Below are 21064 nucleotides of genomic sequence, written 5' to 3'. Positions count from 1 at the left end.
GCTTGTTCTCTGGTATCCGTAGGCGCGATCATATATCACCTTTTCTCATCCGTCTTCACTGGCCCCCAGTCAAGCAGCGAGTTCAAAATCCTTGTTCTCATATATCATATATCATATATCATATAGCAATGCATAAATAACAGTGCCCCACCTACTTGCCCGAGCTAATTTCTATCATCATTCCAGCAAACGTAATCTTTGTTCCTCCAAGGACATTATCAGACATGCAGGTGATCGTGGATTCTCAGTGTACGGTCCACGACCCGTTGCTGCAGATCTTTAATGAATTATTTTAATTGTATTTCTTTTTCTTTTTCTTTTCTTTTCTTTGTACTGTGAAGCGCTTTGAACTAAGCGTTCCTTTAGTAACATCATGTAAACTTTATATATAATACAAGTCAGTGAAATGGGTCGCCAGTTATCAATTTGGTCCAGAGGTCCAGATCACGTACTTTTTTGGGAATCAAAATAATTTTTGACATCTTCCAATCTTCAGGAATTTTCTGGTTAAGAAACTTTGCTGGGTATGAAACTGATGAAAATGGTACCATTACAAAAAATATTTAGACTTGCTTGAGCAAGTCAGCCTGGGTTGAGTTAAACGAGATCTGCTCAAAACTAGCCATCGAGTTGGTTGAATCAAACAACGTAAACTTTGCGTATGCCATAAAGGCAGGTGAAACTGTAATGGTTTGTCATAAAGTAATTTATTATTTTATCATAAAGAAACTGACTGAAACTGCAACTGGAAAAATCTTAAATCACAGGGAAGACTTGCGGACCTCGAGAAAGCAGATTATGCATGTTCGATGGAGCATTTAAAGAATGGTGATTTAAGTGTTGACCTGCTTAAGTTTACCATCAAAGCTAGACTCCAAATCGCTGAATCAAATTCTTTGCTCCATGTAATGTTTCCTCAGGTCAGCAAGTCGTGCCCTCTTTGCAGAAATTCATAGGATACAATGTCACATGTAGCAAACGGCTGCATGTAATTTCATTACAATTACATGTGAAGACACAACCGGATCATCAATATCATTGAAAAGGAAATTTAAAAAATATAACAGGTGTGATATCTACCGTGAAAAGATCATCGCAGGTGCCCTGATCACGAGTGATGATGATGAAATTGAATTCGCAAACATCTTTCAGGACATTCAAGCAAGAAAAACAGACTTATTTCTCATTGATCACGAAAACATGAAGTGTTTCATCTTGGAAGTAACTTGTCCTTTCGTTGCTTTCATTGAGGAAAGTTACAACACAAAATTCCAAAAGTATACTCCTCTTTGTAACTTGCTCACATTGTGCGGATTTGATTGCAAAATCATTGTCTTTGTGATTGGGTCACTCGGCCATATTCATCACCGTTTCCGAAGTGGGTTGAAGAAACTTGGCTTCCCCAAACGTGTTTCCAAGGCTGTTGCCAAGTATGCTTCTGTCAGTTCCATGATTGGAACCAACATCATCTGGAGACTGCGAAACAGGCTCACCAAAATGGTAGACTCTTTATTACTTTGTAAAAATCTGGATATCCGTGTGCTGTTACTAACCATGCTAACACACATAGGGTATATGACATATGACTTCTTGCCAACGTGTAATGTCTATAATATATACGCCTATGAACATTATACATATTTTGCAGTGTCAACCCAGGGTGACCGTTGAAGACATATTGTCAACTTGGAGGCCATTTGATGTTCTAGTTGACATGTTCGTTATTTATTAATTTGCAAACTTGAATGAAGATGTAGGCCTGCGCACACTGTACACATGTCAGTCCTTATTTAACGGGAATTAAATGTATAAGAACAGCTCTAGGGTGTACATGATACGTCGTAGCTCTATATCAAAATCCATATCACATTGTCTACCCAGGGTAAGGTTATCCTGGGTAACCTTACCCTGGGTAGACGATCGGATGGGTATTTCTATTCGTGCATATAGCACATATATATATATATATAGAGGTCGAAGTTCTGCGTGACGCTGGTTATTTATATGGTCGACAGTTGGGTATACAAAGTTTGGCACAGCGCCTGATAATAATGTAAAATACATTAAATTACACAACGTTTCGGGTATAACCCTTTTACAAGTGTGAGCAAATGCAATGATACCTTACAGAAGCAAGCAAAAAATGTGTGAGGCCATGAACAAAGGGAAGAAAAAAACCCATGGGTAATGACCAAACACTTACATATATATATATATACATATATATGCATATGTAGGTAGGTATGTGTATGTATGTATGTATGTATGTATGTATTTTCTCAAAAAGTGAAAAATAGGAAAACACCCCTCCTAAAAAGGGAACAAACCAATTAGATTTTGTACTTTTTCTTTCATATCCGTTAAGATTAATATATCAACTTAACACCTGCAGAGTATATTTTTGACTGTGAATGGTTTTCTGTAATTATCTTTGATTATCTTCAAAATCCCCATTTTCTAGCTTTGTTGTTGTTGGAAAAGGGAGGCTATTTTAGGGGGGTCTTGTATCTCGTACCAGAGGGTCGTGATAATTTTTTAATGTCACCAGTGTGCATAACATGGGACACTTGCACAACCATTAAAACATGAAAGAAATCTGCCTACCCTAGTTTTCCTCGGTCTGTCTGGTCCTATCAGATATTCTGTGTTAAGCTTTATTTTCTTTAAAAACTTAATCAATTTTAAAAATCCCATTGTGCAAAGATAAATACACCCAATATACCGTCTCAGTGTCACGTTACCGAACATTTAAATAAGCAAGCAACATTGCATATATTATGTACGAGGGTCAATGAAATAAATACTTCCTTCGAAAGAAAGTTATTTGAAATATCTCATAGGACCTCAAAACCACACAGTACCCCCTGCAGTACTCTACTATGTTAAGGCACGCCATCTATGACCCATTGACCTGAACAGTAAACCATGTATACATTGAATTAACTGATGCATGACTAACTGTTGCATGTCTGTTCGATTAATAGACGATAAGCGTACATAGGCACGGCAACATGTTGAAATAATGATAATCACATTTAACTCTCAGTTCAGTAACCAGTAATTAACTTGATATCTTTAATTATTTGTGAATTGAACAAAAAGTGATATTTGAAAATTTACTATTCCTAGGTCAAGTTATCATTAGCAACGTCATCGAATGGTTCATTTGCAAAATATACTGAATTAAAATTGTTCCTGGTAAAGAGTCAAAACTGACATGCTTGAGACTATGGAAAGGCTACAGCCACTTCTACCATTTATTTTGCTGTTAGTTTCTGAAGTTGCCATTTCTCCACAAAACGTGCACGCTCAGCCTGGTAAGTATCAATTTATAGTTACACGTAACCTTCCCATCAACGGCTTTAAACCTGGTGGACACAGGAGTCCCCCCCCCCCACACACACATATGAAAAGGCTATCAGCCAGTTCTGCATTTTATTTTGCTGTTCCACGTAACCTTTCCATCGAATGCGTCAATCCCGGGGCGTCAATCCACCACCATATCCCCCACCCCTCCCACAGTAGGGCCACAATATCAAACGTCCTTACCCAGAATTTGGCAACTTCAATCATAAAGTAACAAGCGTAGTGTTATTCGATTTCGAGCAAGCACAACATCGTAATCTATGTGTAAAATTACGGCTTCAATTGGGCCTTTTTTTAGAGATATATTCCAATTTCTGAGGCACATCCCTCTCAGACAATCCTGCATCGCGCGAGTCTATTAGGCCCATTTTTGAGGCCCAGGCCCATATACTAGAAATGTTTTGGGGCGGATTTTGAAAAAGTACACCTCTTCTTTCAAAATTTGGACCCTTTTTGACCAAAAAGGCGTAAAAAACACTATTTCTTTCGCCCGATACGCAAATGGGACTTATTGGATCAAAAGGGGGAACTTCCGGCCCTATGGCGAGGTATGTTCTACTTTAACCATTAACCAATAATACGTAGTGTAAAAATGTGTCCAAATGGCTCAATTGGGGCTTCATAACTTCTGAGGGGGGCACGTTCCCCTCAGACACCCCTCCGTCGCGCAAGCGCGTCATACCGCGCTCACACGAAGAAATACTCATTACAAAAGGATATGTCCCCCCCGCCTTTTCAAAATGGATTGACGCCCATAATTTCCTATCAAATTGTGTCAACAAATCGGTATGATGGAGGCTAACTTATATATATATAGTAATGATCGTCATTGTTTTGTTGTTGTTGTTTTTTTGTGTGTGTTTTTTTTTCTGGGGTGGGGTCTAAAGCACATACCGTGATATTTTTATCAATACTTCTATTCTCACATGAACCGAACGCTAACATATAGATTTTCGAATATTTTTAAAAATGATATGAAATTAAATTTTAAAGAAACGAAGAGAGGGATAGAAAAAGAAAGAGAGTGGGGTGAAAGAGGAAATATGTAGGAGAGATGGGGAGTGAGAGAAGAGAGAGAGAGAGGGAGAGAGAGAGAGAGAGCTTGCTTTCTTTCATTCTTTTTCTTTCTTTCTTTCTTTTTCTTTCTTTCTTTCTTTCTTTCTTTCTTTCTTCTTACTTTCTTTATTTCGTTCTTTATTTGTTTATTTATATATTTATTTATTTATGCTGTTATAACATAATTACGCTGTTTTATGTATTTTATTTATTTATTTATTTATTCATTTATTTATTTATTTATTTATTTATTTATTTATTTATTTATTTATTTATTTATTTATTTATTTATTTATTTATTTATTTATTTATTTATTTGATTATTTATTCAGAGAACCATTTCGCAGTGTACACATAAATTATTAATCAATTTATTTGTTATTACCCCCCCCCCCTCCCACACCACATCCTGAAACAGGTCGATAGTCCGGAAGGTTCGTTAGTCCAAAAATTAAATAACATATAAACGATAATCCTTACCCCGTCTTTACCCTATAAACTTCACCATAACCCTAGCCTATAACCTAAGCCCTAATCCTAAACCTAAACATAACCCTGACTTTAATTTTAATTCTGACCCTAACCCTAGCCTATCTATCATGGGTTTTTACACTTTACTCCATTCAAAACAATGGGCAAACTGCCAGTGGTATCATTGAGGAGTTTCTTGAAAATATTGATATTCCTAAATTAGGTGACGATTATAAACAACCCCTTGATCTGCCAATTTCAAAACAGGAATTGTATAACACCCTTGTTTCAATTAATCAAAACAAGACTCCAGATTATGATGGTATCTTGTTAATTTAATTCCTTTAATGGGGAATAGTGTAATATTTCAGTCTCAAGAAATGGTATTGTTACTTTATTTTCTAGGCCCATTGTAGTCCCATTTCACTGTTGACAGTTGATTTTGCAAATCGTTTAAAAAAGTACTTGAGCCAGCTAATTAATCCTAATTATGGATATAAATGAATTTACTGGTATTACTGAAATTCCAGGGGCAATCCATCTTTTAGATATTAAAAAGGCCTTTTTTTGGTTTAAGTCTTAAAATATTTAATTTTTGGTATAAATCTTATTCACTGGATAAAAAGAAACCTTTATTTTCAAAGGACAAGTTATGTGGTCAGTAATGGGTTTTTCACAAAACCCATCACAATGGATAAAGGTATTTTTCACGGCTGTCCTATTATGCCTTATTTGTTCCTGATGGTTATTGAAACAATGGCACTTGTCATTCGCCAGGAGAGAGAGTTGAAAATTTCTTTGTTAGCAGATGACTCAACCTGTTTTCTGGATGGCTCGTCTAATTCCTTTAACAATCTTTTTGAAACTTTACAAAGATTTGCGACTTGTTCTAACTGCAAGATTAATCTCACCAAATCTGAAGCTATTTGGATTGGCTCAATGAAAGATTCTTTAAATTGTCCCTTTTCTGGGCAAGTTCTTCTATGGAAAACTAGATATTTAAAAACTTTGGGTATTAATTTTATTAATCTGGGTATTATTTTTTAATTGACATAAAAGTAAATGTTTGATCTCAACTATAAGGTTAAGCTTAAACAGATTGAGGGAACCTTAAATAGCTGGCGCTAGATACCTTTCTTTGATAGGAAACATTTGCGTTACTAAAACACTTCTTTTGCCTCAGCTGCTCTATCTTTTTTCAGTTTGAACATTAAAATTCCCAATTTTGTTTTTTCAAATTCACATGGAACGGTGGTAATGATAGAGTCAAAAATGCGTGTGCAATGCTTTTTCTCTGTGTGGCCTCCGCATAACAGACGCTTACACTTTTGCCTTGGCTCAAAAATGTATTCGGTTAAATACTGCTTCATAATAATTCTATCAGTCTTTGGAAAACAGAACTCCAAAGATTCCAAAGACATGCTTATTCAATCATGATTGAGAAATGTGTTCTTGAAAAACGTATTTGTTTTTGGAATGAGTCTGCTGATGACCCTGAGGACTTCGAATGGGTTCAAATTTATATTCGTAATATTAAATGTTCAATTGATTCTCAATTTTACTCATTTTATTTCAAAATCTTCCATAAAGCCATTGCTTTCAATGATTTCTTGTTCAAAATTAATAGGAGGGATTCTCCAGATTGTTCATTTTGCCTGAAACAATAACCCATGTTTTTTGTGATTGTGAGAAAATCAAGCTCCTTTGGGGAGATATAATAAAAACTATTAAAGATGATATTGATTTTGATATTTCAACCTTTGATAAAATGTTTGGGTGCTCGATGATATGTTTTTGAAATACCGTAAAATTCCGTCTACAAGCATATATATGCCTCTAAACGAGGTTTTTTTGACACAAGAGACAAGGGGCAGACAATCTCAACAAAAACGTTATTTGGAGTTTGAACAACTATATTACTGATAAAGGCGGCTGTACAAACAGGTATATTTGTAAGACCAATCTATTGCAATGTTTTTGAGGAGGGTATTGGCCTTTCATATCTTTCGTTAAAACAAAACCTCGTTTAGAGGCATATATGCTTCTAGACGGAATTATACGGTACTTCTTCTTGCGTGTGGAATACTATATTCATGTGTGTAAATTTCAAAACAAATCTCGCAATACAATTGGTTTTAAGGTTTTTATTAAAATATACATAGATACAGAGTAGGCCTATATCATTGCTAAAGAGAAAAACAAACTCTAATGTCACTTTCGTAAATGGAGATTTGACATCTAGATTTCAGGTAATTTTGTATTATTTGAAAAAAAGTTTGCACACTATGTGACTGGATTATTATTGTGACTTTGTGCTTATGCGGGAGATAAAAGGGAGACACCTTATCCCAGTGTCGAGGAGCGGAAAAATACCTTTTGCCAGCATTTGGGCACATGTGCCAACTCTTTCCATCTATCCTGGATTTTCTCCAGTTGGGTACTTACACTTTGTCCCATTTTGGATGATCAATCAATCAATCAATCCCTGAAACTTATATAGTGCCTAAAAGCAAGAAAACTTTCACTAAGGCGCTGGACACATACCAAGATCATCATATGCAAACAAATGAAAAGAAATACATACATGATATCAATTCAAACTATACACAATTACAAAGAAAGTTAATGCTTATATGCAATTCCAAACAGGTGATGTTTAACTAGTTTCTTAAATATGACAATGGATTCTTCATTTCTGATGTGTTTGGGCAGTTTGTTCCAGATGCGGGGTCCATAGCAGGAGAAAGACCTGTCCGCGAATGTTGAATGTTGAGTTCATATTTCAATTAAGAATTGTGTTGATGATGTTGTGGAGCAAAGGCGTCTGCGACTAGTTTGTTCATGAAGCATATCAAAAATATAATCCGGAGTTTGTTTGTGAGAAGATTTGTAAACGAGGACAAGGATTTTAAAATCAACTCGTTCCTTAATGGGTAACCAGTGCATGTCAATGAGATCATTTGTGATGGAGTCATACTTGCGTTTCCTGGTAATTAGGCGTGCAGCAGTACGCTGGATATTTTGAAGACGCTTGAAAAGTGTTTCGCTGATGCCGACAAGTAAACTATTACAATAGTCTAGCATTGATTCTACCTACATACACTGCTCTATTTTTTCATCTTTCAATCTGTCTAGTACCTTCTCTACCTTAAAACTACCTTTCGCAACACAGCTGGATAGGAAAGTTGAGCCAAATTAGTTGGCTTGGTAGCTTGTTTTTGTCTGGTGTTGTTTTTGGATGGGCGCTTTCATTATAAGTTTCATAGAGAATGGGAGTTCTTATTCCACATACTAGGGTAAAGGCGCTGAAATCCTGCACATATGGGCACATAACACATTTCACACTGGTGGTACAGGACACAGATCCCCAGTGTGAAGGTGACGATGCAACCCCATCGGACATCAGGAAATCAGCGATGCTGTCAAATTAAATCCGGACTGCGGACTAAAAGGTTGTTCACAGACGGACAACATCGTCCTTTTCCTTTATCAGGTAAAAGCTAGTGTGAGTGCCAGCTTGTGTTGTGACTTTTACTTCTTCCCTTCATCTTTTCTTTCTTGCTGTCCCAATCATAGTGTTTAGTGTAGGAATGCGGATTCTCAGGGGGCGCTGAGACCTCCTGTCAGTATAACAGCAAGAGCTGACTTCAAGAACTCCTCTCTTCCAACTCGGAGCTCATCCAGCCTCTACCACTTTACCTCGCTAGTGTGGTATGAGTGGGCAGAAGGAAGGGAGACTTTTGTAGGGTGCTTTTTTACAACCTCCTTTAACCCAGCTATGGGTAAATAACGAATACTGGCTATGGTTTAAATAGTCGTTAATGGTCAACAACATTGATGTATGTGTTGCGCCGGAAGAATCAATGGTATGGTCAACGACAAAACACAATTACACAAAGCTCACATCTGGCATCCAGGGAGATGGTTTATGTCAAGAGGAGGCTAGTACTGAAAGAACTCAGGAATGGCCCTCTACTGTTGGTACGAAAGGACCTGGCCACCCACTGTACTATTTGGCCTCGATTGTAAACATGAGAGTACGGAATCAAAAGAAAACGAGGGTATCGGAAGGTGCGACCCGCAGGCCGGAAGATACGTCAATGGCTGCTGGGGAAGAGAGAGATGCTGCTCAGAGTACACCTGTTGGTGATGACAGATCAGGATTAAAGCCTGCTACAGGAAGTCCTGTTCTTGACGATCCCAGGAAGGAAAGGAACAGCATCCCTTTAAGGAAGCCAATAGATATTGCTACACAGAATGTACGCAGTATGTCAGGAGGAAAGATTGAAGTTGTGGAGAAGGAGATGGTTGCAAACAATTAAGATCCTAGGAGTAACAAGGGAGGTTAACTACAGATGATGGAAGTATGTTCATCTATTCTGGAAAAGATACTGGAAGGAAATGAGGAGGTGTGGGTTTCATAATAGAAAGAACCACAGCCAAGTGTGTTTTGGGATATAATCCGATAAATGAGAGAGTGATGACTGCAAGACTGCAAGGACGTCCTTTAAATATTTCTGTCATACAAGTTTATGCACCAACATCAGATGCATCATAGAGCGAGATGACATACTTCTATGCGATGGTACAATGTGTTATGGATAGCATACGTAGAAGAGACTTACTCATCGTACTTGGGGATTGGAATGCTAAGATTGGCAAAATGAAGGAGAAAACTGGGTGTATAGGCCAATATGGACTTGGGACCAGAAATGAACGTGGAGACAGACTGGAGGAATTTTGTGAAGCTAATAACCTAGTCATTGGGAACACGTCATTTCAGCAGCATCCACGGAGACTATGGACTTGGTTGAGCGCAGGAGATCACTCCAAAATGTCAGGACACGACCAGGCGCTGAATGTGGTAGTGACCATCAGCTACTTGTAGCCAAAGTGAAACTAAAACTGAAAGCTAAGAGAGACAATGCATCACCTACCAGGTATGATGTTGACAACTTCCCCACTCAAATTTTTCTGTAGAGGTGAAGACCAAGTTTGACGAGTTACTGAAAGTTAATGAAGATTAGCAGACCCCAAATGAATTGTGGGAAGACATGAAAGAAGCAGTCCAGAGCACAGCAAAGAAGTACATCCCCCGAAAGAAGAAACGGAAACAGCCGTGGATCTCTCAGCAGACCTTAAACCTAGCTGATGACAGGAAGAGAGCCAAGGCAGATGGAGGAAAGGAAAAATGTTCACGCTTAAACAAAGAGGTCTCCAAACGGGTTAAGGAGGACAATAGAATCTATATCGAAAGAAGTGTGTGGAAATGGACAGATGTAAGGGTGACTCAAAAATAGCTTTTGGTATTGCCAAAGAACTTACTAAGAAGTGGACCCCCAGGATGGATGTTATAAATGATGAGAAAGGTAACACTCTTACAGAAAGTGAAGACATCAAGAGGCGATGGGTTCAGTATTATAGTTTCCAGCTGTTTGAGGCACAAGATGACAAGGTGTATGTACAGTGTGAAACGAGTGAGGAATTAAGAACCTCCACCATTGAGATCTGAAGTTGAGCTTGCCATGGAACAAATGAAAAATGCTAAGTCACCTGGCATTGATAATGTAGTTTATGAGTTGTGGAAGAAAACTGGGAAAGAAGGGATAGACCTAATATGGCGTCTATGCGGTATCATCTGGAAAAAGAAGAAATGGCCAAGAGACTGGTGCAGGGCAGTATTTATTCCACTGCCGAAGGTAAATTTGAAAGAGTGTGCCAATCATCGGACCATCAGCCTGATTTGTCATGCAAGTAAAGTGCTTCTGAAGATCATCATCAAGAGAATGAAGAACAAAATGGAGCAAGAAATATCTGATGAGCAGGCAGGATTTCGTGAAGGAAGGGGGACTAGGGACCAAATTGTCAAAATCAGGAATGTGATTGAGAAATGCACAGAGCATAGACTTCCTCTTTACATGTGCTTCATAGATTACAGTAAAACTTTTGACTGTGTTAGCCACCTTCAGATGTGGGAAACTATAAAAAGGCTCCTTTCCCAGGTCATCTTGTGGATCTGATCAGCTGCTTACATGAATACCAACAATCGGCAGTCAGAACAAGTTGTGGGGACACATATTGGTTCAAGATTGGAAGAGGCTTAAGACAGGTCTGTGTGCTATCACCAAATCTATTTAACATCTACTCTGAAGACATATAATGAGAACAGCTTTGGAGGGGTTTGAAGATGGAGTGAAGTTTGGCGGTACAAGAATTACTAACCTGAGAAACGCCGATGATACCACTCTTATTTGTAGCAGCAGAGTAGAGCTGATTGATCTTTTGAAGCGCATCAAAGAGGCCAGCGAAGAAAAACACCTTCTCCTGAACACAAAGAAGACAAAAATAATGGTTGTACACAGAGAGCGGAAAAGTGATGAGTTTGTGATAGATGGACAGCAGATTGAGGAGATGAAGCATTTTGAATATCTGGGTTCAATGATTAACTGCAGTGGTGACAGCACAATAGAAATTACGAGAAGACTGGCTATTGCAAGGACAATTGTGAAGGGCATGTCAAGCATATGGTAAAGCAGGGTCTATCCATTGACCTTAAGGTACGCCTACTTCGTGCAACTGTGTTTTCCATTGCTACTTACGGATGCGAGTCTTGGGCTATGACCAAGAATGATAGGAAAAGAGTAGTTGCTTTTGAGATGTGGTGTTACAGGAGACTTCTACAAGTGACATGGAAAGACAGGAGAACAAATTCCTGGATCCTCGACAAGATTGGTACAAGTCTAACCATCAGAAACAGCATAATGGAGAGAAAGCTGAAGTACTTCGACCACATTGTCAGGAAACATGGAGGTGTAGAAAAACAAATTTTGCAAGGGGCTATGGAAGGCCGACGAAGAAGAGGACGTCCACCAACATCTTGGACAAATGACGTGAAGCTGGTTTCTAACCAAGGAATGCAAGGTGCAACGCATCAGATCGAGTGAGATGGCGTACTCTTGTGAAGACCACAGGAGCGCTACACAGCGCCACCTGACAGAGAGAGAGAGAGAGAGAGAGAGAGAGAGAGAGAGAGAGAGAGAGAGAGAGAGAGAGAGAGAGAGTGAGTGAGTGAGAGAGATAGAGAGAGAGCTTATGCGCATGTAATTAGTGTGTTTGGGTAGAAGTGACTGCATAATTTGTATAACCATTTTTGCTTCATTTTTGCACTGCCGCCTTCAGGGGCAGTGTTTTATTTTTACCGCGTTGTTTCTTTCTTTGTTTAAGTTAGGCGTGCAGCCACTTATTTCTTTCTTGCCATTTCTTTCTTTCTCACAATTTGCAACTTCCTCCACATCCTCAATCGGATTTTGATCAAAATTAGTCACAAGCCGTATTGGGTAGCTGGCTACAAAAGTTATCAAATGTTTTAATGTCAGAGGTCATCCAGGGGTCACAGGGGTCAAAATGGTCATTTTGCCTCACATTTGCCCCCCCCCCCCTTCTTTAGTCTAGTGTTTTGATAACAAGAGATAACCACAGACAATGGTTCTGCTGTATGTGCTTCAAAACGTTTTGATCTTCGTCAGCTGCAATCCATACACCCTTCATGTAACACATGGCTTGAATCTTCCACACAGGGAGTGAATATTGCAAACGGAGTTACCCATTTAGGTAGGCCCATTTGAAATTCACAATCCCTGTGTGGGAGATTAAGGTTATGTCTTCCGGAGAGGGTGTATGAATGTCAACTGGAACAGCCCAGTTGGGGAGAATGAAACCACAAGTGGGCGATTCACACGAGACAAACTGAGGTATGTTCAGATGCCAATTTTGTTACATATCTTGAGAGAGTTTGTTAATTATCTGTAACTTGTGATGTGATGCCTGTATGCTAGATATAACCAGCTATATCATTTCCACTGGTTGCTATACTTGTGTGTGGGGTGGGTATAGTGGCTAAAACTGCATCACGCTTTCCATGATGCATTTATGAAAATCAATAATTCACACTATATAGTTGAATTACAAATTCAAATATGACCGTACAAAATTGCAAAGGTCATGTGAGGTCAAATGTCAGGTCACATTAGAAGTTGCTTCGATTGGGCTGCAACTCGGGGAAAATGATCCCTGACTTTTGGGGAGTATGTAACCGCAAAGGTCATGTGAGGTCAAAGGTCGGGTCAAATTTAAAGTTGCTCTGATTGTGCTGCAACTCGGGGAAAATGACTCTTGACACTTGGGGAGTATAAAACTGCAAAGGTCATGTGAGGTCAAAGGTCGGGTCAAAGTGAATGTTGCTCCAATTGGGCTATAACTCGGGGAAAATGATCCATGACTCTTGGGGAGTATGAAACCGCAAAGGTTAGGTGAGGTCAAAGTTCAGGTCAAATTTAAATGTTCTCCAATCAGGCTTATAACTTGGGGACAATGATCCGTGACACTTAAAATCGCAAAGGTCATCTGAGGTCAAAGGTTAGGTCAAATTTAAAGTTGCTCTGATTGGGCTGCAACTCGGGGAAAATAATCCCTAACACTTGGGGAGTATGCAACCGAAAAGGTCATCCGAGGTCAAAGGTCGGGTCAAATTTAACGTTGCACAGTATTGCTGCGTGATGATGTCATCCATACGCCTTTCTGCCGACCACTACATTTGCTCTAGCACTTACATGCTTACACCGATTTTGACCTAACCTAGTCACAACCATCATTGACCATTCCCCTACATGTCATATGAAACTCGTGGGATCAAAGGTCACGCAGGGGTCATAGGGGTCAAAAACGTGATTTCAACTCAAAATGCTTCTTCTCTTACAGATTACGTAGGACAGTGACACCACTTCCACAGATGCATTGTTATTATCCAGTGTCTATGGGGTCCTCACAGATTTGGGGTCAAAGGTCATTAAGGGGTCACTTCCGGTATAAAACGAAAAACCTTCAAAAATGTATTTGCTAAGAAAAACATAGAACAGTAACGGTATGTTCACACATAAGTTGTAGTTACCCTGTGTATATGTGGTATTTTTTATTTAGGGTCAAAGGTCATTAAGGGGCAACTTCCGGTATAAAACGAAAAACATTCAAAATGCCCCTTCTGCCACAAATAACATAGCAAAGTGATGCCACGTGCACCCATGCATTGACATTAGCCAATGTCTATGGGGTTTTCATATATTTTGGGGTCAAAGGTCATTAGGGGTTACAACACGGCTGTGTTCGTGGTCTTAGACAACAGTTAAGTCTAGTTCTTTCTTCTTCTTCTTCTTCGTCTTCTTCCTTCTGTCAAACATCACCCATCGTAGCCATATGCTTTCAACCAAGTTGATCATAGTTGGTCATTAGGACCATTGAGTGGTGCCACAAATGTCACATGATCATTTCCGGTCAAAGGTCATCCACTTCCGGTCAGTGGCCAAAAACGTGATTTTCACTAAAAATGATTCTCCTTCCACATATTACATAGCACGGTCACGGTTGTTTGATGTATATCGAATTGGCTTCATTATTAAGAAAATGCAAACTATAGATGGCGCTATTTATCATAAATCATATTTCTTAATTTGCAAGGGGTGGGTAATCAATACTGCCATTTAAACAGGTGAAATAGGTGAAACAAGCAACAAAGAAATTTTATAAACATATTTCATCAAAAAATAAAAGGAATTATTTTTATTAAAAGCCTGAAAGAGTAATTTCCAGTATCTAAATAGCGCCACCAATCTTGTCATAAATAGATACATGTTATATCCGAAAAAGCTTTAACAAATTGAAAATGACTCAAAAGCATATGTACACATGAGTATGATACCGCTATAAGCTGTTTAAGCCTAAAAATTGGGTTGTACATGATGTTTTGTTTGAAAAAACTAATAAATGATCACATCAAACAACCGTGCGGTGACACCACTTGCACACTTGCATCACCTATGGCCAGTGTCTAAAAGTTATACACAGAATTGGGATCAAAGGTCATTAAGGGGGCACTTCTGGTCAAAAACCAAAAATGTTTAACATTTTTTATTAGCCAGAAAAAACATAGCAGAGTCACGGTATGTTCATAGATGACTTGTTATTACATAGTTAATATATAGTATTTTTTTAATTTGAGGTCAAAGGTCATTAAGGGGCCACTTCCGGTTAGAAACCAACAATTTTGGTTTTCACTCAAAATGCTTCTTCTTCCATAAATTACATAGCACCGTGACGTCATTTGCGCGCATGCATCATCTACGGTCAGTGTCTAAAAGATATACACATAATTGGGATCAAATGTCATTAAGGGGTCACTTCCGGTCAAAAAAAATGTTCAACATTTTTTATTAGCCAGAAAAAAACATAGCAGAGTCACGAAATGTTCACACATGACTTGTTATTACATAGTAAATATATGATATTTTTTTATTTGAGGTCAAAGGTCTTTAAGGGGTTACTTCCGGTATAAAAGGAAATACCTACAAAACATGTTATTAGCGAAAGAAAACACAGTACAACGGTATGTTCACACAAGAATTGTGGTTGCTCAGTTTATGTAATATGTTTGCGGGGTCAAAGGTAATTAAGTGGTCATTTCCGGTTTTCAACAAAATACCTGGTGGCAGTGCTAGCGGTCGCAGGTGACCGCAATCGTATCTAGTTGCCTTAGCCAGTTTCACGGCTTAGGCTTTCTTTTTACCGCGTTCTTTCTTCTTCTTTCTTTCTTGCCTTAGCCAGTTTCACGGCTAAGGCTTTCTTTTTACCGCGTTCTTTCTTGCACAGCCGCCATCGGCGCTGGGGTTTCTTTTCTCCGCGTTCTTCTGTCAACATTTTGCAGACCCCCTCGAAATTTACAAATTGCTCTAGCTCCGACATGCTTTCATCGATTTCAACCAAACTTAGACACACTCATCACTGGCACTTGCTACAAATGTCAAATGATCAACTTCCGGTCGCTGGTCATCCACTTCCGGTCAATGGCCAAAAACGTGATTTTCACTAAAAATGCTTCTTCTTCTACATAATACATAGCACCGTGACGTCACTTGCACACATACATCACCTATATCCAGTGTCTAAAAGTCCTTCACAGAATTGGGATCAAAGTCTGAAAAATTTGTAAAAAAGAGTCAAAAAATCACTGCCTTTACAAATTACAAAGCAGAGAGTCGCCATTAGCACACATGCATTGCTACTAGTCAGGGTTTTTTAGGATACCTACAGTTTTGGGGTCAAAGGTCATTAAGGGGTTACTTCCGGTCAAAAACCAAAATTATCAAAAATGTTAAAACAATTTTTATCTCAAAATGTAAACAAACCAGAGTAATATAACCATCATACATGAATTAGTTTTACCTGATGTATGCATGGTATATTTATGTTGGGTTCAAAGGTCATTAAGGGGTCACTTCCTGTTTTTAGCTTAATAACTTCAAGAATTTTTATCTTGACAACTAAACATAGTAGTATTTTTAAATTAAAATTGGAACAATTCATTTTGTAGGTGTACATAAGGTTTTTTTTTTTTTGAGGTCAAAGGTCATTAAGGGGTCAAAAGGTCAAACAAAAATTTAAAAAAATCAAAATCCATGTATAAGTTCCGATTAAGCTAAAATTCACCCGGAATATTCCTTATGACATCCTAAGCACTATGTAATATTTTTGCGGGGTCAAAGGTAATTAAGGGATCACTTCCGGTTATCAACAAAACCGCCTGGTGGCTGTGCTTGCGGTCGCAGGTGACCGCAACCGATCGTACATCTAGTTGCACAGCCGCCATCGGCGCTGTGCATTGTTTTTACCGCGTTCTTCTTTCTTCTGTCAACATCATAATCAGCCATCGTAGCCACATGCTTTCAGGCATGTTGACCATACTTGGTCAGTAGAACCGTTTGGTGGTGCCACAGATGTCACATGATCAACTTCCGGTCAAATGTCATCCACTTCCGGTCAATGGCCAAAACTTGGATTTTCACTTAAAATGCTACTCCTCCCACATATTACATAGCATCGTGACGTCACTTACACACATGCATCATCTATATCTAGTGTCTAAAAGTTACTCACAGAATTTGGGTCAACAAAATTTGTAAAAAATATTCAAAAAATCACTGTCTTTACAAATTACATAGCAGAGAGTCGCCATTAACACAGATGCATCGCTACTAGCCAGGGTCTTTAGGATGCCTACAGTTTTGGGGTCAAAGGTCATTTTAGAGGTTATTTCCGGTCAAAAACGAAAATTATCAAAAATGTTTAAACATTTTTTATCTCAAAATTTAAACAGACAAGAGTAATAAAATCATCATACGTGAATCAGTGTTACCTGATGTATGCATAGTATTTTTATTTTGGGGGTCAAAGGTCATTAAGGGTCATTTCCTGTTTTAGCTAAATAACTTCAAGAATTTTTATCTCGACAACTAAACATAGTAGAATTTTTAAATTAAAATTGGAACAATGCATTTTGTCGGTGTACATCAGGTTTTTTTTATTGAGGTCAAAGGTCATTAAGGGGTCAAAAAGTCAATCATCAATTTAAAAAAAATCAAAATCCATGTATAAGTTCCGATTACGCTGAAAATTCACCATGAATATTCCTTATGACATCCTAAGCACTATGTAATATTTTTTCGGGGTCAAAGGTAATTAAGGGATCACTTCCGGTTCTCACAGATTCGGGGTCATAACTCATTTGTCACTGCTGGCTGTGCATGCTCGCGGTCGCAGGCGACCGCAATCACGTCTTGTTGCACAGCCGCCATCGGCGCTGTGCATTCTTTTTTCCGCGTTCTTCTTTCTTCTTCTGTCAACATCATATAATCAGCAATCGTAGCCACATGCTTTCAGCCAGGTTGATCATAGTTGGTCACTAGGACTATTGGGTGGTGCCACAGATGTCACATGATCCACTTTCGATCAAATGTCATCCACTTCCGGTCAGTGGCCAAAACCGTGAGTTTCACTAAAAATGCTACTCCTTCCACATATTACATAGCACCGTGACGGCACTTGCACACATGCATCACCTATAGCCAGTGTCTAAAAGTTATACCACAGAATTTGGATCAAAGGTCATTAAAGGGTCACTTCCGGTAAAAGTCTGACAAATTTGTAAAAATATTCAAAAAATCACTGTCTTTACAAATTACATAGCAGAGAGTGGCCCTTAGCACCCATGCCTAGCTACTAGCCAGGGTCTTTAGGATGCCTACAGGTTTGGGGTCAAAGGTCATTAAGGGGTTACTTCCGGTCAAAAACCAAAATTATCAAAAAAGTTTTAAAAAATTTTTATCTCAAAATGTAAACAAACCAGAGTAATATAATCATCATACATAAATCAGTGTTACCTGATGCATGGTATTTTTATTTTGGGTTCAAAGGTCATTAAGGGGTCTCTTCCTGTTTTTAGCTAAATAAATTTAAGAATTTTTATCTCGACAACTAAACAAAGTAGAATTTTTTAATTAAAATTGGAACAATGCATTTTGTCGGTGTACATCAGGTTTTTTTTCATTGAGGTCAAAGGTCATTAGGGGGTCAAAAGGTCAATCATAAATTTAAAAAAAGAATCAAAATCCATGTATAAATTCCGATTACGCTGAAATTCACAAGGAATATTCCTTATGACATCCTAAGCACTATGTAATATTTTTGCGGGGTCAAAGGTAATTAAGGGATCACTTCCGGTTCTCACAGATTCGGGGTCATAATTCATTTGTCACTGCTGGCTGTGCATGCTCGCGGTCGCAGGCGAACGCAATCAGATCTCGTTTCTTCTTCTGTCAACATCATAATCAGCCATCGTAGCCACATGCTTTGAGCCATGTTTAGCCTTGTCATAGTTAGTCACTAGTACCATGTTTAGCCTTGTCATAGTTAGTCACTACTGTCTGTTCAATTAGCTTAGATTCTTGAGTTTTAAGATATTTATTTATTTATTTATTTATTTATTTATTGTGCGAATGGGTCTGTGAATGGGTCTGAGAAGGTGTAATTTATTTTCAATTTGTTATTTCGTTTTGTTTGTTGAAACAAACTGACAAAACTGTGAAACAAAAGAACTTTTGTACAAGAAAATATTATTTAAAACAATCAGGTTACAGAAAACAAATCTTGTAAAGTCACTGTATCTGAAAATGTCAAGCGAATGCTGATATTCTAGGGAAGGAAAACTCAGTTTACATTGTAAACCAGTTGAAATAAGAACGAAATCCATAATTTTAATGTCATTGTTTAGGAAAAAATAATGCTCAGAATAATGTTATATATAAAACGTAATCGCGCCATATAATTTCGTGTAACAAAAACCGGTGGACCATCATCACCTATAGAACCTATCCAATAACCGGAACGGTATAACAATTGAAATGGCAGGACAGATTGGTGGACAGATTGTTTTGCTAAATTGGATAGGGTCGATGCCCTAAGTTGAGAATGGACCGTCCCACTCGATTTGTAAAAAGGTCGCGAACCGTTTCGGTGGACCCAAGTAACTGCCTAAAATGAGGCAAAATTGAAAAGAAATGGGGTTTTAAATTAAACTTTGGAATTTGAACAGTATAAATCACGTTAGGTCTAAGGCTGTGATAACACTTTTCTTTGATGACTTTGGCAACAATTTTTTATTTTTTCAAATATCTTAAAAATTCAAGAATCTAAGCTAATTGAACAGACAGTAGTACCATTGGGTGGTGCCACAAATTACAGAGGACGGTGATGCAACTTGCGCACATGCATTGCTATTACACAGTGTCTATGAATCATACACAGATTTGAGGTCAAAGGTCATTAAGGGGTCACTTCCGGTATAAAACCAAATTCCTTCAAAATTTTTTATAAGCTAAGATAAACATAGGACAGTAACGGTATGTTCACACATGAATTGTAGTTACCCAATTCATATGTGGTATTTTTTATTTGGGGTCAAATGTCATTAAGGGGTACTTCCGGTCTGAGACGAAAAACTTTCAAAATGCCCCTTCTGCCACAATTAACATAGCAAAGTGGTGCCACGTGCACCCATGCATTGACATTAGCCAATGTCTATGGGCGTTTTCATATATTTTGGGGTCAAAGGTCATTAGGGGTCACAACACGGCTGTGTTCGTGGGTTAGACCACAGCTAAGTCTAGTCCTTCTTCTGTCGATCGTTACATTTGCTCTAGCACTGACATGCTTACATCGATTTTGACCTAACTTGGTCATAACCATCACTGACCATGCCCCTACATGTCACATGAAACTCGTGGGGTCAAAGGTCACGTAGGGGTCACAGAGGTTAAAAACGTGATTTCAACTCAAAATGCTACTTCTCCCACAAATTTCGCAGGACAGTTACGCCACTTGCACACATGCATTGTTATTACCCAGTGTCTATAATTTTATGCTAAAACGAAATACCTTCAAAATGTCGACCTTTACATTTGCTCTAGCACTGACATGCGTACAACGATTTTGACCTAACTTGGTCACAATCATCAATGACCATGCCCCTACATGTCACTTCGTCCTACATGTAAATTCGTGGGGTCAAAGTTTAAGTAGGGGTTACAGGGGTCAAAAACGTCATTTCAACTCAAAATGCAAAATAAATCATACACAGATTTAAGGTCAAAGGTCATTAAGGGGTCACTTCCGGTATAAAACCAAATTCCTTCAAAAATGTTATTAGCTAAGAAAAAACATAGGGGAGTAACGGTATGTGCACACATGAGTTATGCTAACCTAATGTATATGTGGTATTTTTTATTTGGGGTCAAAGGTCATTAAGGGATCACTTCCGGTATAACACGAAACATTTTTATTAGCTAAGGAAATCACAGGACAGTAACGGTATGTTCACACAAGAATTGTGGTTACCCAGTTTATGTCATATTTTTGCGGGGTCAAAGGTAATTAAGGGATCACTTCCGGGTTTCAACAAAATACGTGGTGGCAGTGCTCGCGGTCGCAGGTGACCGCAACCGATCGTACATCTAGGTCTTTCTTCTGTCAACATCGTAATCAGCCATCATAGCCACAATGGTAATTAAGTGGTCACTTCCGGTATAAAACGAAATACCTACAAAAATGTTTATTAGCTAAGGAAAACACAGGGCAGTAACGGTATGTTCATACAAGAATTGTGGTTACCCAGTTTATATGTAATATATTTGCGGGTTCAACGGTAATTAAGGGGTCGCTTCCGGTGTTCAACAAAATACCTGGTGGCAGTGCTCGCGGTCGTAGGCGACCACAACCACATCTAGTTTTA

General features: G+C 38.5%; 1 protein-coding gene across 2 annotated transcripts in view; it reads left to right on the top strand.

Annotated features, from left to right (window-relative positions):
- The first annotated feature begins 3010 nt into the window (after positions 1 to 3010).
- LOC140169605 (uncharacterized) overlaps positions 3011 to 21064 on the top strand; it is an 83572-nt gene continuing 65518 nt past the window's right edge. For both annotated transcript variants that reach the window (XM_072192870.1, XM_072192869.1), the window contains exon 1: positions 3011 to 3317. In XM_072192870.1, the coding sequence (XP_072048971.1) occupies positions 3218 to 3317 (100 nt within the window). In that variant the 5' untranslated portion in view covers positions 3011 to 3217. The remainder of the gene's footprint in view (positions 3318 to 21064) is intronic.

The sequence above is a fragment of the Amphiura filiformis genome, chromosome 14 (genome assembly GCF_039555335.1).
Source record: "Amphiura filiformis chromosome 14, Afil_fr2py, whole genome shotgun sequence".
Classification (NCBI taxonomy): domain Eukaryota; kingdom Metazoa; phylum Echinodermata; class Ophiuroidea; order Amphilepidida; family Amphiuridae; genus Amphiura; species Amphiura filiformis.
Note: the sequence above shows the minus strand (reverse complement) of the source record. Positions and strands in the feature narration are given on the sequence as shown.